The sequence below is a fragment of the Pseudorca crassidens genome, chromosome 9, assembly GCF_039906515.1.
Source record: "Pseudorca crassidens isolate mPseCra1 chromosome 9, mPseCra1.hap1, whole genome shotgun sequence".
In the NCBI taxonomy this organism is placed as follows: Eukaryota; Metazoa; Chordata; class Mammalia; order Artiodactyla; family Delphinidae; genus Pseudorca; species Pseudorca crassidens.
The window spans coordinates 14,032,173-14,051,666 of record NC_090304.1 but is presented as its reverse complement, the minus strand read 5'-3'; the positions used below and the strand labels follow the sequence as shown (position 1 = coordinate 14,051,666).

General features: G+C 41.8%; 1 protein-coding gene across 18 annotated transcripts in view; it reads right to left on the bottom strand.

The window, feature by feature from the left end:
* Positions 1 to 19,494, bottom strand: part of AMBRA1 (autophagy and beclin 1 regulator 1) — a 175,915-nt gene that overhangs the window by 84,777 nt on the left and 71,644 nt on the right. For 14 of the 18 annotated variants that reach the window (XR_010946047.1, XM_067749210.1, XM_067749209.1 and 11 more), the window contains 2 exons: positions 14,646 to 14,744; positions 13,915 to 14,015 (listed from right to left, as the gene is read on the bottom strand). Coding sequence is in view for 17 of the 18 variants with exons in the window: in XM_067749210.1 (XP_067605311.1) it covers positions 13,915 to 14,015; positions 14,646 to 14,744 (200 nt within the window). In the remaining variant the exon portion in view is untranslated. The remainder of the gene's footprint in view (positions 1 to 13,914; positions 14,016 to 14,645; positions 14,745 to 19,494) is intronic. The other 4 variants (XM_067749203.1, XM_067749204.1, XM_067749206.1 and 1 more) reach the window with 1 other exon arrangement.

Below are 19,494 nucleotides of genomic sequence, written 5' to 3'. Positions count from 1 at the left end.
GTGCTCGCACAGTTAATTCTGTCAGTCTTACTCCTACACAGAAATACATGTGGCCCCAAGGGGCCCAACCACCCACAGAGCTCTTTTGCACATCTTTTTACCCTCCAGCACACAGAAATAGAGGGCTACATCCCAGAAAACAGAGAAAGAGAAAAGGCAGTTTCTCTGAAATGCTATGTCTAGAAAACCAGGATCTAGCTTCCCATTTGGATGTAATTTCTAAATTCATGTCTCTCTGAATAAACCAAATAATGATTTAGACCAAGATGCTTCTCTGGAATTCAAAATCTGTACATCTGTATCCCTTGGTATGCTGAAACTTTCCTTTCATGTATATGTAAGGACACTTTAAAAAGCAGTTGGTTTAGAATGAGTTACCAGGTTACCTCATATCTCAAAAATCTACTTCGTTGTGGAGGAATGTTACAGTAATGGCCTTTAATGATTTAAGCCCCCCTGTATCCACGCCCTTAAAGAGAGTACCCTCTCTGACTCTGGGCTTAACCATGTGGCTTACGTTAGCTGACAGGACAATAACAAAAGTGACAGCAGAGACTTGCAAAGTGCTTGTGTATTGGGGCCTGACAGCTCGTTTCTCTCTGTAAGCCTGAGACACTGTGTGAAGAAACTGGTGAAGAGAAAAGAGACAAGTCATCCAGCTGAGGCCAACCAGCCTGTCAACTGCCAGATATGTGTGAAGCCATCTTTATTAGTTTTCTGCGGCTATAATTATGAATTACCACAAACTTAGTGGCTTAACATAAATTTACTAGCTTTCATTCCTGCAGGTCAGAAGACCAACATGGCTCTCATGGGGCTAACATCAAGGTGGTGGCAGGACTATGTTATTTTCTGGAGGCTCTAGGGAAGGATCCATTTCCTTGCTCATATGTTTTTGGCAGAATTCAGTTCCTTGCAGTTTCAGGACTGAGGTTCTTTTTCCCTTGCTGACTGTTAGCTGAGGGCCAAACAATTCCCATCTTCTATCACTGCATCTCTTGGACTGACCTGTCTGCCTTTCTCTTCTATTTTTAAGGGCTCATGTGATTAGACTGGGTCCACCCAGATAATTCAGTATCTTCTCCCCATCTCAAAATCTGTAACCTTAATCACATGTGCAAAGTTTCTTTTGCCAAATAAAGTAACATATTCACAGGTTCCAGCGATTAGTATGTGGAGATCTTCAGCAGTCCACTGTCCTGCTTATTACACCAACTAAGACCATCAATACCCAGCCAAGTCATCAACTGACACAGAGCAGCCAAGTTGGCTCAGATGAACTGTACACAGGAACCACGGAATTTTAAGGAACAGTAAACACTTTTTTAAAGCCAGTAAATTTAGGGGTGGTTTGTGAGGCAGCAAAAGCTAACTGATAAAACGGCCAAGGCTACACCACTTCCGAAGGGTCTGTGTAACCCTCAACCTGATAACATAGATATTTCCCCTTTCTCTTCTCCAGTTCAACAAGCATGCCTAAGAGGTCACTGGCAGTTTTCTGTCCTCTGAATCATAAAACAAAATAATTAATTAGCTTTATTTCTTCTTCCAGTCCAGATCTAGAGATTATTGCTGAAATTTAACAAAAGTTAGCCTTATAATCTCAACAGGACCAGAGAGGGGCTTTTTGATGGACAACTAGAAGCTATACACACAAAATACATATAAATATAAATATATATGTACACACACGCACACACACACACCAGAAGTTTTAGGGAAAGATTTTAAGGAAGGGCCAACTTTTGATAGAGCAAAAACTCCTGATGAGAGGGAAATTTCATTGCCACCTAACCATTTCCTCTTCATGTATAAACACCAATGAGGGCTTTGGGGCACAGCATCTAAGCGGGGGTCTCTAACCCTTCATTAGCCAAATATATTTTCTCAAATGGTCTCTCCCTCAAATTTACCGATACTTAAAGGTCTGGAAAACTTCAGTGGAAGGAAAATGCCAACAGCAAGTTAATGTCTGTCATCTTGGCTCTTTTGGCTGACTTCCCTATGCCTAGGCCTTGCCTATTAATTGAATGCTATTTGGATTCCATCTCAAAAATAAATGTGGATAGAGACCAGAGGCCTGCCTTCCCCAGACTGATAAGAACAGCACAGTGCAATTATACCCAAACAGCTTTGTTTTGGAATGTAATCACCGACCCAGCCCTCTTCCCAATGGGATGGCAACAGTGTAATTACCTCTTCAGGAGTCATTTGTTTGGGAATGTAGTTCTTCTACAGGGCTCTTTCTAGTGGAAAGCAGCTGCAACAAGAGTATATGAGAATTTGTAGCACCCTCCCCAGTCGCAGTTTTGTAGCTGAACAAATTATTTTTGTTTTCTTAAAGTAAAGCCAGAGTTTACATTTCAGCCTCTTTTTCTACCAACATGGAATCACCCATACCCATGACGGTTCTATTTGAAAAGTCCCAATCTAAAGCTAGATAGCTTGAGTTCTGATTCCTACTCTGTCAAGCACTAGCTGTGGTCTTGGGAAAATTACTTCATCTGTTTATGCCTCAGTTTCCTCATTTATAAAAATGAGTAATAACAGGACATCACTGGAATATTATGAAGATTAAGTGAAGAAATATGTGAGAAGTGCTTAGAGCACCACTTGGCATATAGTAAGGGCTCCTGGGTCTTTGTTTTGTTTTTAGCACCTTTGAAGCACTGTATTCCACTACAGTCTCCACGTTTTGCAAATGTGATCTAACATCAGCTCATGGTCAAATCTAAGCTTGAGTTACTGCATTCTTTCTGTCCACAACCCTTTTGCCAATTCAGCACAAGGGGCAGTGTTTTGGAAAATTTTAAACACTGCTATAAAACTGTCACAGTCTCCGAGCTATTTGCCTAAGTAAACTCTCCGATAAGCAGGAGGGACTAGATATTTCCATGTCATTCTTTTCATTTGTGTTACTAGTCTAGGGATATTACAATAAAGAGCCTCTGTTGTGAAATCTTGCTGTTGGAAAAACGAGCAAATACCACCAAAAGCAGCCACTGGCAATATGGCAGATTCTGGAGAAAATTCATCTTTTTAGACAGATTTATTCATGAAAATGAATGATATATTTTCCTCACATGCCTACAGTATATCCAACCCCCCTGAAGACTCTTGTTCCCACTGGGAACTTCCACCTTTTACCTCCTGTCCAGTTTTCCCTCTGTTCCTTTGTAGCCTGGACGAAATTCTCTAAGAAGAATACTTTTTGGCTTGTGCTTCACCAGCCATGAGCCATAGAGTAAAAATCATGAGTTTGCTTGCCAAGCAGTCCCAAAGTATACAACTCCACAGCTCAAGGCAGTAGGAATGAAGCTGGGCCCCTTCTGCATGGCACACAGCTGCAGTGGGCTGGGCTTATGATAAACCCAGGGATTCATCATGGTACCCCTGTAATAGGAGAGAGTGTTTTTACAGGCTGACGTATGTAGTTACAGGATAACTTTCTGGCTCTGGGATGACACTAAACACCTGGCCAAAAGAAACACCACCACCCCCCCACAAAGAGTTTCAACACTTCAAAAGGTCCCTGGTCACCCACCTGCAGGTGCCTCTTTCCACCTCGTGGCTTATATACCAAGATATCTGTGCTTACTCTTGGCTTCTAGCTGAGTGCCACAAGGACCCTGGGGAAGAGCTGGCCTTGTGGATCAGCAGGTGTTAAAGAAAAGAAATTAACACCCATGGGTTGGATCTACTTTGGCAGAGAGGGTGAGAGGTGCTGCCTGTCAGCTCCCATGGCATTTCCAGTCAGTTTGGAATAAATGAGACTGCCCAAGGACATGGTCTGAGAAAGAGGAAGAAAAGCTAATATGAGATCAGAGTTTTAAAAAAGAAGGAGGTGGGGGGCTTCCCTGGTGGCGCAGTGGTTGAGAGTCCGCCTGCCGATGCAGGGGACACGGGGTCGTGCCCTGGTCTGGAAAGATCCCACATGCCGCGGAGCGGCTGGGCCCGTGAGCCATGGATGCTGAGCCTGCGCATCCAGAGCTTGTGCTCCGCAACGGGAGAGGCCACAACAGTGAGAGGCCCGTGTACAGCAAAAAAAAAAAAGAAAAAAAAAGAAGGAGGTGGAGGGTTAACATTCATATCAAGCACTTAGGTAAAAAATGATGGAGTAGATGGGACAGCAAAGAAGACTGTTTCAAGTCTTTCCAGAGTATGTATAAGACCTGTAATCTTAAGTAAAGTGGAGATTGGCTATTGCCTCCACTGGAAAAAATGGGCTTTGACCTATAATTTGCTCTTTCTTTCCTCACATCTCCTCTGTAGATTTCTATATTGTTGTTTTGAGGGGTTGCAAAACATGTCAAAGCACATACCAATCAGAACCTAAGAAAAGTAAAAGGGTCCTGGCATTACAGTGGGTACTTATAGCCCTAGAGGGCATCTTCAGCTGGCACCTTCAAAATGAGTAGTATTTCTAAGAAGTACACAACCCACAGGACTCAACAAACTTTGAGATCACTCTAGGTCTAGGGAAGCCCCAGAGTACAGAGAACTTACAGTACAAGTAAACAGTGGGGTCTCAATACAGATATGTTGATGCTAACCTTTCTTTTTCAGGAGGAAGAAGGGGAAGAGATAGGAAATTGGTTAAGAAGTTACAAGAAAAGTTATAGGTCAACTTCTCCTAGGAATAAAACTCCTAGCAGAGCTGACAAGAACCTGTTGTCCCAGCATAAAAGCTTAACAGACTCATATTTTCTGCTGTAGAAATGCTGGCAGGTTCTGTGCTCTCATAGCCAGTTTTCTGTGTATACGTCTACCTTAGCATTTAGCACAATACACACTGTCCTACAGCTATTTCTGAGCACGATGGGCTTACGCAGTAGACGGTAAGCTTATGGAGAGCAGAGATCATGTCTTTTTCATCTGGGTACTATCATATACCTAACAGTGTACCATATAAACAACAAAAGCTCAATAAAAGCTTATCGAGAAAAAATGGCTTATATACCAGCTGAGCACTCTGTAGGTAATAACAAATTCATTCATTTTTTCCCCCATTACTCTTAGCTCCAGATCAAGAAGAGTTATACGCCAGGAGCTCACTAGGACCAACAAATCTTAGATTCCTGCAGGCACACTCCTTAATGTGTGGCAAGTCGTCTCTCCCCATTTCTTCCCTCTGCCTCTGTTCCTAGCTTTAATGAGTTAATCTAGAGCAGTGTTTCTCAATTTTTCAAGTGCACCAGGATCACCTAGAAGACTCTTTAAAAACAAATTCCTAGGCCCACAACCAGAATTTCTGCTTCAGTGGGTCTGAGGTAGGGATCAAGAATTTGCATTTGTAACAAGTTCCCAAATGATGCTGATGTTATTGGTCCACTTTGAGAGTCCCATGTTGCCAAGGTTACATAGGAGCAAGCACTTAGTCTGGAGAGTAGATGCTTATTTCATGAGCGCAGGTTCTGATGGGAGACAGAAAACGGTTTCTCAAATGCAAACTCTGACTCCTCTAATCTAACCCCCTTGGTTGACATGACTACAGGCAACAATGGACACATTAGCATGTCAAACTATCAACACAGGGACCTTCAGGTTACCATCTGTTGGTGCCTTAGAGCACAAGCTCCCAGTTTTTTCAACTCTCTGACCATAGCAAAGGGGAGAAAGCCCTGCTTGGTACCCAGGAAGTGCACCATTGTTGAGGAAAACAAAAGAAGAGTGAGAGATCAGCAAGGTTATAATCATTGAGGAGACTAGCACAGCTCTAACTCATGCTGGCCCCCAAGATTTACAATAAAAATCATAATGATAATAGCTAAAATCTATTGAACACTTACTTTGTGCAAAAAAAAAAAATCCTATTCTAAGTGTTTCATATATATTAGCTCATTTAATCCTCAAAACAATTCTACGAGCTAAATACTATTCTTACGCCCATTTTACAGATGAAGAAACTGAGTCCCAAGAAAAGGTAAAATAAATTAACCAAGATTACACTGCTAGGAAGTAGCAGCATGAATATCTGAACTTAGATAGTCTAGCTCTGGAGCCCAAACTCTTGAACATTTTGTTCTACTGCCTCTCAAACCAACTCTACACTGCAAGTGGCAGCTGTCCTTCCCAAGCTCCACTCAGGCTCACAGACCCATGCAAAACACAAATGGGGGCACATTCAGAGTCACTTCAAACTGCACCAAAACCCATAAATTCTTGGTCCAAGCCCAGGTTTGAGTTACACACACACACACACACACACACACACACACACACACACACACACGCTAATCTATTAGGATTGGCAGTTAAATTCTCAGGGGAATTATTAAACTTTTAGTGGCAGGGCCAAAACAAAAACAAAAAAAACATAGAAACTCAGGCTACAACCTGGCTAGACAGTAAACTCCATTAAGGGCAGAACCATTAAATTCTTTTAACAGACCTAAAGAGGACTTCCCTGGTGGTGCAGCGGTTAACAATCCACCTGCCAATATAGGGGACACAGGTTTGAGCCCTGGCCTGGGAAGACCCCACATGCCACGGAGCAACTACGCCCGTGTGCCACAACTACTAAGCCTGCTCTCTAGAGCCCGTGAGCCACAACTACTGAGCCCACGCACCACGACTACTGAAGCGCACACACCTAGAGCCCGTGCTCCGCAACAAGAGAAGCCACAGCACCACAACAAAGACCCAACACAGCCAAAAAAAATAATAAAAAAAAAAGACCCAAAGAGCTCTGGAAAATGCTAAGCATTTAGAAAGTTCTATGTACATTTCAAAGTGACGGTCCAGAAAGAGCACAGGAGTTAAGCATCAGTGGGGAGAGATCAAGAGGAAATTTCCTAGGGTAGACAGAGATGGAGGCACAGAAAAACTTAGTCACACATTATAAAAGGAACAGAAAAGTTCGCTGACAAGGCCCAATATTCTCCTCTAGAAAAGCCAGAAGCAGCACAGATAATTCAGCTTAGAAACCAGGACCTAGGTTCTCGACAAGCATACTTCTCACTAGTGGAATAAGGAGATGCAGCAAAGGGCTGGGGTAGAGAGAGCATGGATGCTCCAGTGATTGGTGGAAACCAAATCAGTAAAAGGCCCTGGATGCTGTGTAAGGCATCTGTGAAAGCTGGGTTCTCTGGAAGGAGCTGCTTCCCAGGCAACCAAGCCAGCCCCTTATCGCCTTTACTTTCATCACTGGAGCAGAATGAAAGGTAATTGGGTTAATTATTAAAGAGGTCCTAGCTAGTACCACCACCACTAATTGTCCATTAATCTGGGGTTTATAAACAGCTATCTTAATTGATGTTGAGTTGGAATGTGCCACTTACTTTATTAGCCTGGCAACTGGGTACCGGAGAGGTAAAGAACATGGAGAAGGGTCCAGCCAAGGAGATAAAGGGTCCAACACCAGAATTATCATTCATTTCTGTTCATACTCATGTAAGTATACCATGATGGCCTTCAACTGTATTCACTACTTTTCATCTTTCCTAGATTTGCCAACTCAAATGAAGATCTGATATACAGTAATTAAACCATCTGTTGTATTAAACAACTATGATAGTAAATTGAGAAATTAGACTAATTCTTAAATGTCAGCAAGCCCGAGGACCCAGATGTCCACCTAGTTGGCCAAACTAGATTAGACAGGCCTCCTGAGAGTAATTCCCTAAAATACCAGAAAAGTGGGGAATATCTAAGAAAGAGGACCACTGTTTTTAAAAAAGAGGAGAGGAGCAAAAGACAACCAAAAATAAAGTTAACAAGAAAAAGAAAAGTAAATTCTTGCAAAAGGGGTAGCTCTATTTTACTCACAACAGGCAAACAGAAGGATGCCTGGGATATGAGATTACATAAAGCAATAAATTGTAACACTGTATCACTGGGTTTGTAATATATAGACATAATATACATAGCAATAATAACACAAAGAAGGGGTATGACAATGTAGCTATAATGGAACAAAGTTTCTGTATCTTACCAGAATCAAGTCTCTATAAGTCTGAAGTAGATCCTGATAAAGTACAGTTTAAAATCAAGAAAGGAATTAAAATAGCACATTAGAAGCTATCCACTTAATACAAAAGAAGTCAGTAGGGGCTTCCCTGGTGGCACAGTGGTTAAGAATTTGCCTGCCAATGCAAGGGACACAGGTTCAAGCCCTGGCCTGGGAAGATCCCACATGCCACACGAGCAACTAAGCCCGTGTGCCACAACTACTGAGCCTGCGCTCAAGAGCCCGCAAAACACAACTACTGAGCCCACGTCCCACAACTACTGAAGCCTGTGCGCCTAGAGCCCGTGCTCCTCAACAAGAGAAGCCACTGCAATGAAAAGCCCGTGCACCGCAACAAAGAGTAGCCCCCACTTGCCGCAACTAGAGAATGCTCACGCACAGCAGCAAAGACCCAACACAGCCAAAAATAAAAACAAACAAATTAATTAACTTTAAAAAAAAGTTAGTAAAGGAGAAACAGTAATAAAAAAAGACATTAGAAATACAGAAAACAAACAGCAAAATGGCAGGCAAAAATCTAACTATATTAATAACATTAAATGTGAATGGACTAAACAATCTAATCAAACAGCAGAGATTTTCAGACTAGATAAAAAACAACTATATGTTTTCTATAGGAGACACACTTTATATTCTGATATATAAAACAGGCTGAAAGTAAAAGGATGGGTAAAGATATATTACACAACCTACATCCATAAAAGAGCTGGAGTAGCTATACTGATGTAAGAAAAATTAGACTTAAAGACAATATTACTAGAGAATATAACCTTTAAAAATTGTGAATCACTATGTTGTACACCTGAAACTTATATAATATTGTACCATCATCTATACCTGAAAAAAAAAAAGACAATATTACACGAGATAGAGGAACATTTTATAACGAAAAAGTTGATTCATCAGGGAGGCAAAACAATTACAAATATATAGGTACCTAACAACAAAGTCCCAAAATATATGAGGCAAAAACTGACAAAACTGAAGGGAGAAATATACAGTTCAGGAATAATATAAGAAATTTCAATACTCCATTCTTAATAATGGGTAGAACAACCTGACAGAAAATCAGCAAGGGTATACAAAACTTGAATAACACTATCAACCAAGTAGATCTCCCTGGCATCTACAGAACCCTCCACATGGCGACAAAAGAATATACAACCTTGCCATGCACACAGGTAACATTCTCCAGAACAGACCATATGTTAAGCCATAAAGCAAGTTTCAATAAATCTACAGTAACTGAAATCATACAAAGTATGTTCTTAAACCACAGTAAAATTAAATAAGAAAGCAACAACAGAAGGAAATTTGTAAAAATTGAAAAACACACTCCTAAACTAATGGCTCAAAGAAGACATCCTAAGAGAAATTAGGATGACTGGGCACAAAGCCCATGACACTCAACCAGGCCCCAATGACCTGTAGCTAGAAGCAAAAAAATCCTGACACTTCCCATTGATTTTAATCAAAATACTAAATTAAATCCATCAGGACCACATCTGCTGGGAGCAGATGCTCATTAGGATGAAAGTCAAAAAGATTAGACAGAACAGATAACTAATACCCTACATTACCCAGGTCCCTATCCCTCAGCGTTTCTCTTCCAGTAATTACCAGGAAGACGTCAAATGCCAGGGCTTCTCATTTCACTTATATCAGGTCTCAAGCATGCAGAAAAATATTATAGGCTTAAGAACCTTTCGGCAGATACTCCCTACTTGAACTCAGGCAAAACATGGCACAGAAGGCAGAACAGAGTTATTATGAGTCAGGCAGACCTGGTTTAAAGTTCCAGGTCTGCCTCTCACTGCATTATATTGGACAAGTAATGTAACTTCTCTGAACGTCAGCTTTCTTCCCTACAGAATGGAAACACACTATCTACTTCATAGGGCGGTCATAATGTATGGGAAAGCACTTTGGACTGTACCTGGCCCATACTAGGCCGTCATTAACTTCATTTCCTTCTCTGTTATAGACTGCTATTACTATACAGAGCTAGAGCTGTCTGCTAAAAAGTCAGCAGGGGGAGCGCCCCAGACTTTTGCGTGTTTCCCCAAAAATATACCGGTAAAGTTGCAGTAGCTTTAAATGTAGTTATACCTCTTTAAGTACAGGTTCAGAATTTGTGTTGCTGAAGAAGGGGCCTGGTGTGGGTTGATGGGTGACTGGAGGCCACCAGGAACCTACAGAATTGTGGAGAAGACAACAAGATAAGGCGGAAGAGATGAAGATTAACAGACTATCAAAACACTTCTCTGTAGCAGCTTCTGTTTTATATTACTGCTTTCAGGCTCTTGTGGGAGGAAGTGGGCAGAATGGATCTTAATTTTCTGCAAATCCATTTTTGTTGATGATTCTGAATGGCTTTGGCTAGGGTCCATTGAAAACTCATTTGCCACTGGTAATGCCTCCTAAAACTGCAGGTGTGTATATACTTTGTCCCTCCAGGTCTGCCAAATTTCCATGCTTCACCCCTACAAAAAGCCACTCACCATACAAAGGTTTCTGCCTTATATTTGGAGCTAAGAACCAAACAGCAAGACTGAGGTACAGCCAACCACCTAAACTCTGAGCTACAGAAGAGCAGGGATCTTGTCTGTCTTATTCACTCTGGTAGCCTACAACAGTGCCTGGCACACAGCTGCGGAACAAACGTCTACTGAATCTAATTGTTCTGAGACCATCACAACCTCATTCCAATCATATAAGAGAAAGTGCCTTTCCAGGAAAATTGGGAGTGCTTACTGCTAAAACACTAATTTGTCTTCACTTCAAAAGCCATTATTACAGCAGCTCTATCTATTACATGATCACAAAATAAGTTTAATAAAAAGCAAAACATCTGTGTCCAGGAGGGCATGAAGGCTCGGGGAAAGGCCTATTATATAATAAGATTTTCCTTAGCAAGCACTACTGGGTCACAAAAAGCTATGTCTAGAAACCACTTAAAATAGAGGAATTAGAACAAATAAGAAAACCCCTGAAGATCAGCCAAGTTCCCTGGGACCTCTTTCCCTTTTCTAGATTAAGGACCTAGAAGAAGAATGCTATTTTGATGCTCTGTCCTTAAAAATAGCTGTGGGGAGGCAGGCAGACTAGGAAACAGAAGTCCCACTGCCTGGTTCACTTCTGGCTCCTCTACTTCTAGCTGCATCACTCTGGGCAAGTTAGGCTTCTGGGCTTCAGTTCCCACCACTGTTAGATAATAGCACCCATCTCATAGGATTACTGTGAGAATGAAATGAAATATGACTAGGAAGGGCACTTAAAACACTCCCTAGCATACAGCCAATGCTCAATGAATGTTAAGCTTTTTTTTGTTGCTGTTATTATTATCATTGGTATTTTCTCAAGAGAAGAATAAAAGTAACACAAAATTGTCAACAGAATCTGGAGGGACATCCAAATGTCTACAAATGATGAGGGCATTTAAGGAAAGACCAGTGGGGTAGATGCAAACTATTACATACAGAATGGATAAACAACAAGGTCCTACTGTATAGCACGGGGAACTATATTCAATATCCTGGGATAAACCATAATGAAAAATAATATAAAAAAGAAAATATATATGTGTATAACTGAGTCACTTTGCTGTACAGCAGAAATTAACACATTGTAAAACAAGTATACTTCAATAAAAAAAAGAAGAAAAAAGAAGAAAAGACCAGTGGATACTCTGCAACATGCATCTTGAGAAAATGGGAGAAATGAGTTTAAATGTGAATGGAAACCATCCACTAATCTAATTCAAGAATGAGCTTCTTGAGAGCCTAGATTTCCTTCCTCTCAAGGCACTCTACATCTTTTGTTAGAGAACTTTTCTCAGTAGATTTCATGTTTGTAAACTGCCTGCTGGAACATAACCCCTATATTCAAAGGTATCCACAAGTGAAACTGGGCTATTTGGGGTCAGACCTCTGGGCATAAAGCAGGGAAGAAGAAATGGAGGTAAAGAGTTATTAGATCAAAGGAGAGAAAAACAACATACAGCTGTTCCAAAAAAACTAAATGCAAAGGAAATAGAGACTTCCCAGCAGTAGAGGAGCAGGGAGCTGCTGTGTTGGGTGGTAGAGGCAGATGTCTGGAACAAAGAAGGGTGGAGAAGAACTCTGTAGTACTGTCTGGCAGCAAGTGATTATCTGCCAGTGAGGAGCTTCCACGTGCCATTAGCCAAGCCACACAGAAGCGCCAAGCAAGGAGAGCCATGGGGTCTGTTTACCGACTAGGGCCCTCCTCAGTCAAAGTTGTCAGGACACCATGGTGCAGTCTACTCCCCCACCAAGCCTGGGCCTATGAAGCCCTGGTGTCCAGTAGAGAGAAACCATTGAGGTTTCTGGGGTTTCTAGGCCTTGACACTGGCTCAAGGATACTGCTACTTAAAGGAAGCCAGATCCCATGGCTTACCAGCTGCCACAACAGCTTGGTCAGAAATCATATTCCCCCAGCCTGACAGTGCTACTGCCTCACACCGATCCCTCTCTACCTTTAACCATCACGTGGCCCAGATTTTCCAAAACGTAATGTCATTTGAATTTTTTAAATAAAGATGCTTATTAAAGATACACCAAGAGACTTCCCTGGTGGCACAGTGGTTAAGAATCTGCCTGCCAATGCAGGGGACACAGGATCAATCCCTGAAGATCCCACATGCTGTGGAGCAACTAAGCCCATGCGCCACAACTACTGAGCCTGCGCTCTAGAGCCCACGAGCCACAACTACTGAGCCCACGTGCCACAACTACTGAAGCCCGTGCACTGCAACGAAGAGTAACCCCTGCTCGCTGCAACTAGAGAAAGCCTGCGCACAGCAATGAAGACCCAGCGCAGCCAAAAATTTAATTTATTTTTAAAAAAATACACCAAAATGTGGCTTGATTTTTACAGTTTTTAATGCCTTCACATACATAAATTTACAAGTTGGCAGTGGAGGTGGGGGGGAAGGGGGAAAAGAGAAAAACCTTTGTTAGAAAAAAAATAGATTCTGCTTTGTTTCCTTCTCTAGACTGCCCAGAAGCAGCAGCACACACTGGGTCTCAGCCCAGTCACATCACGCATATTAGCCCCAAAACGTTGGTCACTAAGTTATTCAGCCACCATAAAACTGCATCGGCTGGGTTTGTCCAGTCCATTTTCTATTCTGTGGAAATTTCTAAGCCAGCTCCATGGGTCCCTCTCCTCCTTCTTCCTCTGAAGATTATTCCACAGGGCCTGGAAACTCCATGTGCTGGCAGCAGCAATGGGTTGGAGAGGTGTGCTTTCAGTCCTAATTAAATCACAGGATCTGGCTCATGCGTACCTCAACAATAAAACATGAGCAAGGCATCTTTATCATTCAATTTAAAAAGTCTATTTGCTGGATTAAGAAACAAATGGTTTAAATAAATTTTAAAAAAGATGTCTGGGGACCTCTCTGGTGGTGAAGTAGATAAGAATCCGCCTGCCAATGCAGGGGACATGGGTTCGACCCCTGGCCCGGGAAGATCCCACATGCTGTGCAGCAACTAAGCCCGCACACCACAACTACTGAGCCCACATGCCACAACTACTGAAGCCCGCGTGCCCGGAGCCCGTGCTCCGCAACAAAAAGAAGCCACCGCAATGAGAAGCCCACACACTGCAACAAAGAGTAGCTCCCGCTCGCTGCAACGGGAGAAAAGCCCGTGTGCAGCAACGAAGACCCAACGCAGCCAAAAATAGATAAATAAATTAATTAAAAAAGAGATGTCTGAAGGAAGTGGGAATGGGCAAAAGAAGCAGCTTTCCTCAATCTGTAGTTTCCTGCCCTGAAGTAAGGAACCAAGTACAAGACCTTAAAAAAGAGTTTTCAGCCAGATGCCAAGATGCCATCACATCAGCATAGGTAAAGGAGGGGAAAGCTTTACACGGCTCCCTCCCCCTTTAAATTTTCAAAATCCAAAGAAACAACTCCTTACCTGCCAGGACCCTGTTAACAGAAGAGTGAGTAGCCAAGCCAGGCTGTCCACGTTCATGAAAAATCCCAGCATAAGGCAAGTACTCAGGCAGCAAGAAACGCCTATAAGATGGGAAGGAAATCCAAAAAAGAGGGGATATATGTATATGCATAGCTGATTCATTTTGCTGTACAGCAGAAACTAATACAACATTGTAAAGCAACTACACACCAATAAAAATTAATTTAAAAAAACGGCTATATGAAGGAATCACGCGTTAAAAGCCTACTACAGACTGCCTTAAAACAAAGGAGATATACTATCTACTAACCCTCAACAATCAAAGATAAGGGATCCACTAAGCCTAGGAATCCAAAGAAACCTAGAGCAGAGTACAATTCCTCTCACACGTTTGCATTTTCTTCCGATCTTTCTTCTAAAGTTTCCCGGGGCTTCTATTCTTGAACAGGATGCTCCCAATGCCATTTTTCTATGTCTTTTCATTGTGGTTAATCATTTCCTGTCAAGTCTTTAGGTGGCAGGGCTGGACTGTAGGCTCACTAGGAAATAATTCCAGATATGGACAATCCACCAGATTGTCCATATCTGGAATTATCTGTCCAGGACAAATAATTTTGTCCAAATAGGTCTGTCCAGGACAAACCTACCAGAAAGTAGGTTTAAAAATCCCAGCCTCTCATAAAGCCTCCCTCAGAAAAGTCTCTCATAAAAGTTGACTATCCAGTTCTTACCTTGGGACAAAGCGTCCAAGTGAAGGTGCAGACATCCGGGCATTTCGTGGAGCTCGGTGCCTGGATCTGTCACCATTGTCCCTGGAGAAAACAAAAAGACTACACCTAAGAGAGTCACTAAAGCAGAAACAGACACCAGCCCAAAACACAGACATCCCGCAAACTAAATTCCTACACTTAGGTGAAGGTCCCAGAGAAATTAGTCATCTGGTTGCTTACTAATTTGGGTGGCACATTAATATACTACGTTTCTGGAGTACCACAATTAAAATAATTATGAGCATTTACTAACAGTTCAGTAAGAAGGAAGGTTTTTCTTGAAATAATGTGGTCTCTGAACTCTGCAGCATCTGAAATTGAAGCCAAGTTTAGATCTTCTAAAGGGATTTAGAATGGATATGTATATAAACATATCTCTTTCTAGACTGAAAGACAGAAAAACTTTGGCTTCGGGGGATCTTGAAGGAAGAAGAATTCTCCCATCAAGTTCATTCAACAAATGGTTATCTTTAAATCTGTTTAGGTCCTTGGTGTGGAAAAATCATGGATATGTGAAAGAAAAACAACACAAGAAAAAGACTAGGCAGTCCTTTCTTTTAGAGATTGAAAAATTAACAATGATGAAGATTATTAGACAATGCAATCCTAAGCTTGGTCATTTGATTAAAAAGAAAAAAGTCTAGTGTTTTCTTTATGGTCTGTTAAAGTAATGGTAATAAACACCATTTACGAAATACCTACTAAGTCCTAATACAAAGGTTATTAATATGTTACCCCATTTAATCTTTTGAGTTTCCCATTAAGTCTCATTAGATCTGTTTCACAGATAAGGAAACTAAGGACCAGAGAGGCAAATACCCAAGGTCACACAACTAGTAAGTGGTTGAGACAAGATTCAAGGAAGATCCATCTGACTCTGAAGCCCTTGCTCTTTCCACTACACTTCACTGCTTCCTACAAGAGAAGACAACAGAAACTTCACGTGGCTTAGTTCCCAATGCATCAAAGGAACAATAAGCCAAAGGGCACTCTGGCTGGATAGAGCAGTTAATTAGCTGTTTAACCAACTCCACAAAATAAATGAACCTCTTGAGAGCTTGATTTGGGGTATGTTCTGAATTCTTCCTTTGGATTATCTTCAACTTAATGAGATAATCTTCAAACTGGCACTGTAACCAAAGTTAAGACAACACTTTGGCTTTCAAGTGTACTACTGGGACCCTTACAAACCAGAAATGAAAGCCTAGGAAGGTTTTTATATCTTGGTGGAACTGGATGCTGAGCATTTAGAGACAAATCAATATCAGGGATACTGGAAGCTGATCCATTAAAAGTCAGTACTTGGTTTTTATTTTTGCAGAAGAGAAAGCATATTACTGTTTTCTTTAACATATCATAGTCCTGTGACTTGAAACTCTACAGATGAAGGGAGAGGCAAGGAAAGAGAGATAAGACCATATGGAAAGTGAAAAGGGGATTATAAAGAACAACGAGATCAGAAGTTCCTGACCAGCAGACTGCAGCTCTGGGGAGCCCACAAATTATTATAAGGAGTAGCTGAATATCAAACAAATAAGACAGCTCCCAAATTAAGTATATTATTATTTTTCAAGTATATGTAGATTCAAGTTGTGATCAAAGTACCAACTCGGTTAAAAGTACAAGTGGGGGCTTCCCTGGTGGCGCAGTGGTTGAGAGTCCGCCCGCCAATGCAAGGGACACGGGTTCATGCCCCAGTCTGGGAAGATCCCACATGCCGCGCGGAGCGGCTGGGCCCGTGAGCCATGGCCGCTGAGCCTGCGCGTCCGGAGCCTGTGCTCCGCAACAGGAGAGGCCACAACAGTGAGAGGCCCACGTACCGCAAAAAAAAAAAAAAAAAAAAAAAGTACAAGTGAACTCATGACAGCTTTTCATAACAGTATATTTTACTTACAGATGGGCACTAAAAGTGCAACTAATTATCATGAGAGAAGTTAGAACACATATTAAAGTTAAGAAGGGTCCTAAGGGGGGGGAGGAAGGGTCCTAAGCCTCAAAAACGTTGAAAATTAAGTTACAGAAAGAAGCATCATGGGACAAATCCAATTACTTTATTCTAGAGCTAAGAAAGAGCTGGCCTTCCCAGAACCATGCTGTGGAGCTGACAATTTACTTCTGAACAAGGACCAAAGAGCCCTCTCTCTCTGGACAATAAACAGTGCTCTATCTGGCATTAGCAGAGTTGAAGAGCAGGGAAGGAGAGGGATGTACAGGAGACAGTACTGATCAGCAGTTGCCAGAATCAAACATGACACAGAGCTGGGTGAAAGGACATATGAAGATAACTTAGAAAGATGGACAAATGCCAGGGCTGGGAGAAAATTTGGCTCCTATGACATATTTCACAAGCCTCTTTTAATTGTTATTAAAACCTAAAAACAATTAACTTCTTTCTGATTCAATTTCTCCTTCCGTCTTAAAAAAAAAAGGGAGGAGGAAGGGCAAAACATGGTCAGAGATAATGGCTTTATGTTATTTAGAGATTACCGGAAGAGATATATATATATGAAAATCAGCTGGCTCAGATACAAGCAGTCTCAGAATGATGGTTACATTAGGCACCGCAAAAGAGGCAATAATATTAAGTGAGTGGAGATGTATCTCTTGGTCCTCAGTTTAACGTCTTGACTAATGATGGGGAAGTAGGAGTTAAACAGCATCTCAATAAAATGTAGAGACGACTTCAAATTGAAAGTGTTGAGCACACTAGCAAAGAAGGAGAAATGACAGAATTGTACACAGAACAATTAGTAAAATGTGAAATGTGGTGAACACGCAAATGAGATGCTGCCTATGGGAGAAAAAAACACAGGCATCTAGGAGAAAATAGCCTAGAACAGCTCAAACATTTCCTTACCAGGAAAAACTTAAAACATGAATGGGTAAGGTGGCAAAGGCCAGAATGTCCAACCACAGGACAAGTTAAGCAAGTAGAGGGCAAAAGCCCCACGTTTTAATGCTGGCACACAAAAATCCCTGACTAAAAGCATGGCCCTAAATAAATTAGAGGTGAAAAGAGCAACTAATGACTCTAGCTTCTATAGTCTAAAAAGAAGGGAAAATTCAAAATAAGGAGCTGAGATGGGGAAACAAACTTCAATGCAAAGGATATCTGCAAGGGCGGGGTCAGGATAGAAGTGAGGGGAGAGGAAGAGTGGTTAAGAGTTTCAAAAAAAGGAAAAAAAAAAGAGTTTCAAGAAAAGGGCAAAGAAATTAAAAGTACTTAAAATAATGTTCAATTTAGAAAACTACACAGACTCTGACACTCACTTCAGTGCTGATACAAGACCAACTTGGAGCAAGCCTCCATGAGATGAAGAAGGCAAATTTAGGCAGAGACTAAAGATTAGAAGATGTTTGCCAGATGAACAGTGGGAGAAAGGCAGACCCAGAAAGACAGTTTACCTTAGGAATAATGGAGGGTGATAAATACTGGGCCTAACATAACATAGCCCATGCCCTTTTCAAGGGTAGTACTTAAAAAAAAAACAAAAACAAAAACAGTGAAGACCAGAGTATGCAAGCACGCTGGTACCACTCCTCTATCACTGGAGGACTCTTTCTCACCAGAATACTTTTCAGGGAAACACCAGAGAAATCCTCATCAATTTCATCAGCCAGAAGCTGCCTTTAAGCCAGCAGGATAGAAGCTGGCTGAGTTATTAATGGCCTTCCCAGTTGTTGAACTCTGTGCATCTCTGATTAACTCTCAGAAGGCTATTTGGGAAGGAGAGAGGGAAAAAAATAAGACTTTCTCATAAAAGATTTTGTAAGGAAAAATCACCCTTCAAACAAGCATCCAAGACAACTGACAAATACAAGAAAATGCATCTATGGAACAACGGAGAAACACAGCAGCTACTCTTGCTAAATGCCTGGGATTAATTGCCTCAGAGAGAAGCTGTAACTTAAAGGAATGTAAAATACACCTACAGACTGCTGTCTGAGTCCTAACCAGAGAGTCAAGCTGCCATTACTACTCAGTGACAAATGGCTCTGACTTGGGCCTTTGTAAATAAAGCTCTGGCAGCACAAAGCTCAAAAGGCCATTATCTTCTTGACAATACACAGTTGACTGTGCTGAAAATCAGACCATTAAAAAAATACTTGTTTCCCTGTGCTCTTCAGTTTCTACTCAATCTCCAGACAGTAGAAGGCCTAGCTGGTGTTCCTGTCCTTGGATGGCACAGTGATCTTGGTCAAGTCCTTTCTTTACTCGGGTGCTATTAGTAAGGCTCTAGACTCTACTTCGAAGGACTGTGCACGCATGTCAGGGCTAGATTTCTGGGAGGAAGGCACAGGCCCAGCTGATATCATTCATAGGGGATACCTAATAGCATAGGTCTCTTGGAACTTCAGAGCCTTAATTTTTCTCCAAGGAATAGTAATATAACAGATAATTACCACTTACAAATTCCTCTCCTTTCTTTTTCTTTCCTTTTTTGTTTTTTAATTTGTTTGTTTGGCTGCATTGGGTCTTCGTTGCTGCGTACGGGCTTTCTCTAGCTGCGGCGAGCCGGGGCTACTCTTTGTTGCGGTGCGCGGGCTGCTCATTGCTGTGGCTTCTCTTGTTGTGGAGCACAGGCTCTAGGCACGCGGGTTTCCGTAGCTGTGGTACGCGGGCTCAGTAGTTGTGGCTCACAGGCTCTAGAGTGCAGGCTCAGTAGTTGTGGTGCACGGGCTTAGTTGCTCCGTGGCATGTGGGATCTTCCCGGACCAGGGCTTGAACCCATTTCCCCTGCACTGGCAGGCGGATTCTTAACCACTGCGCCACCAGGGAAGTCCTCTCCTTTCTTGTTCTACCTTTAAT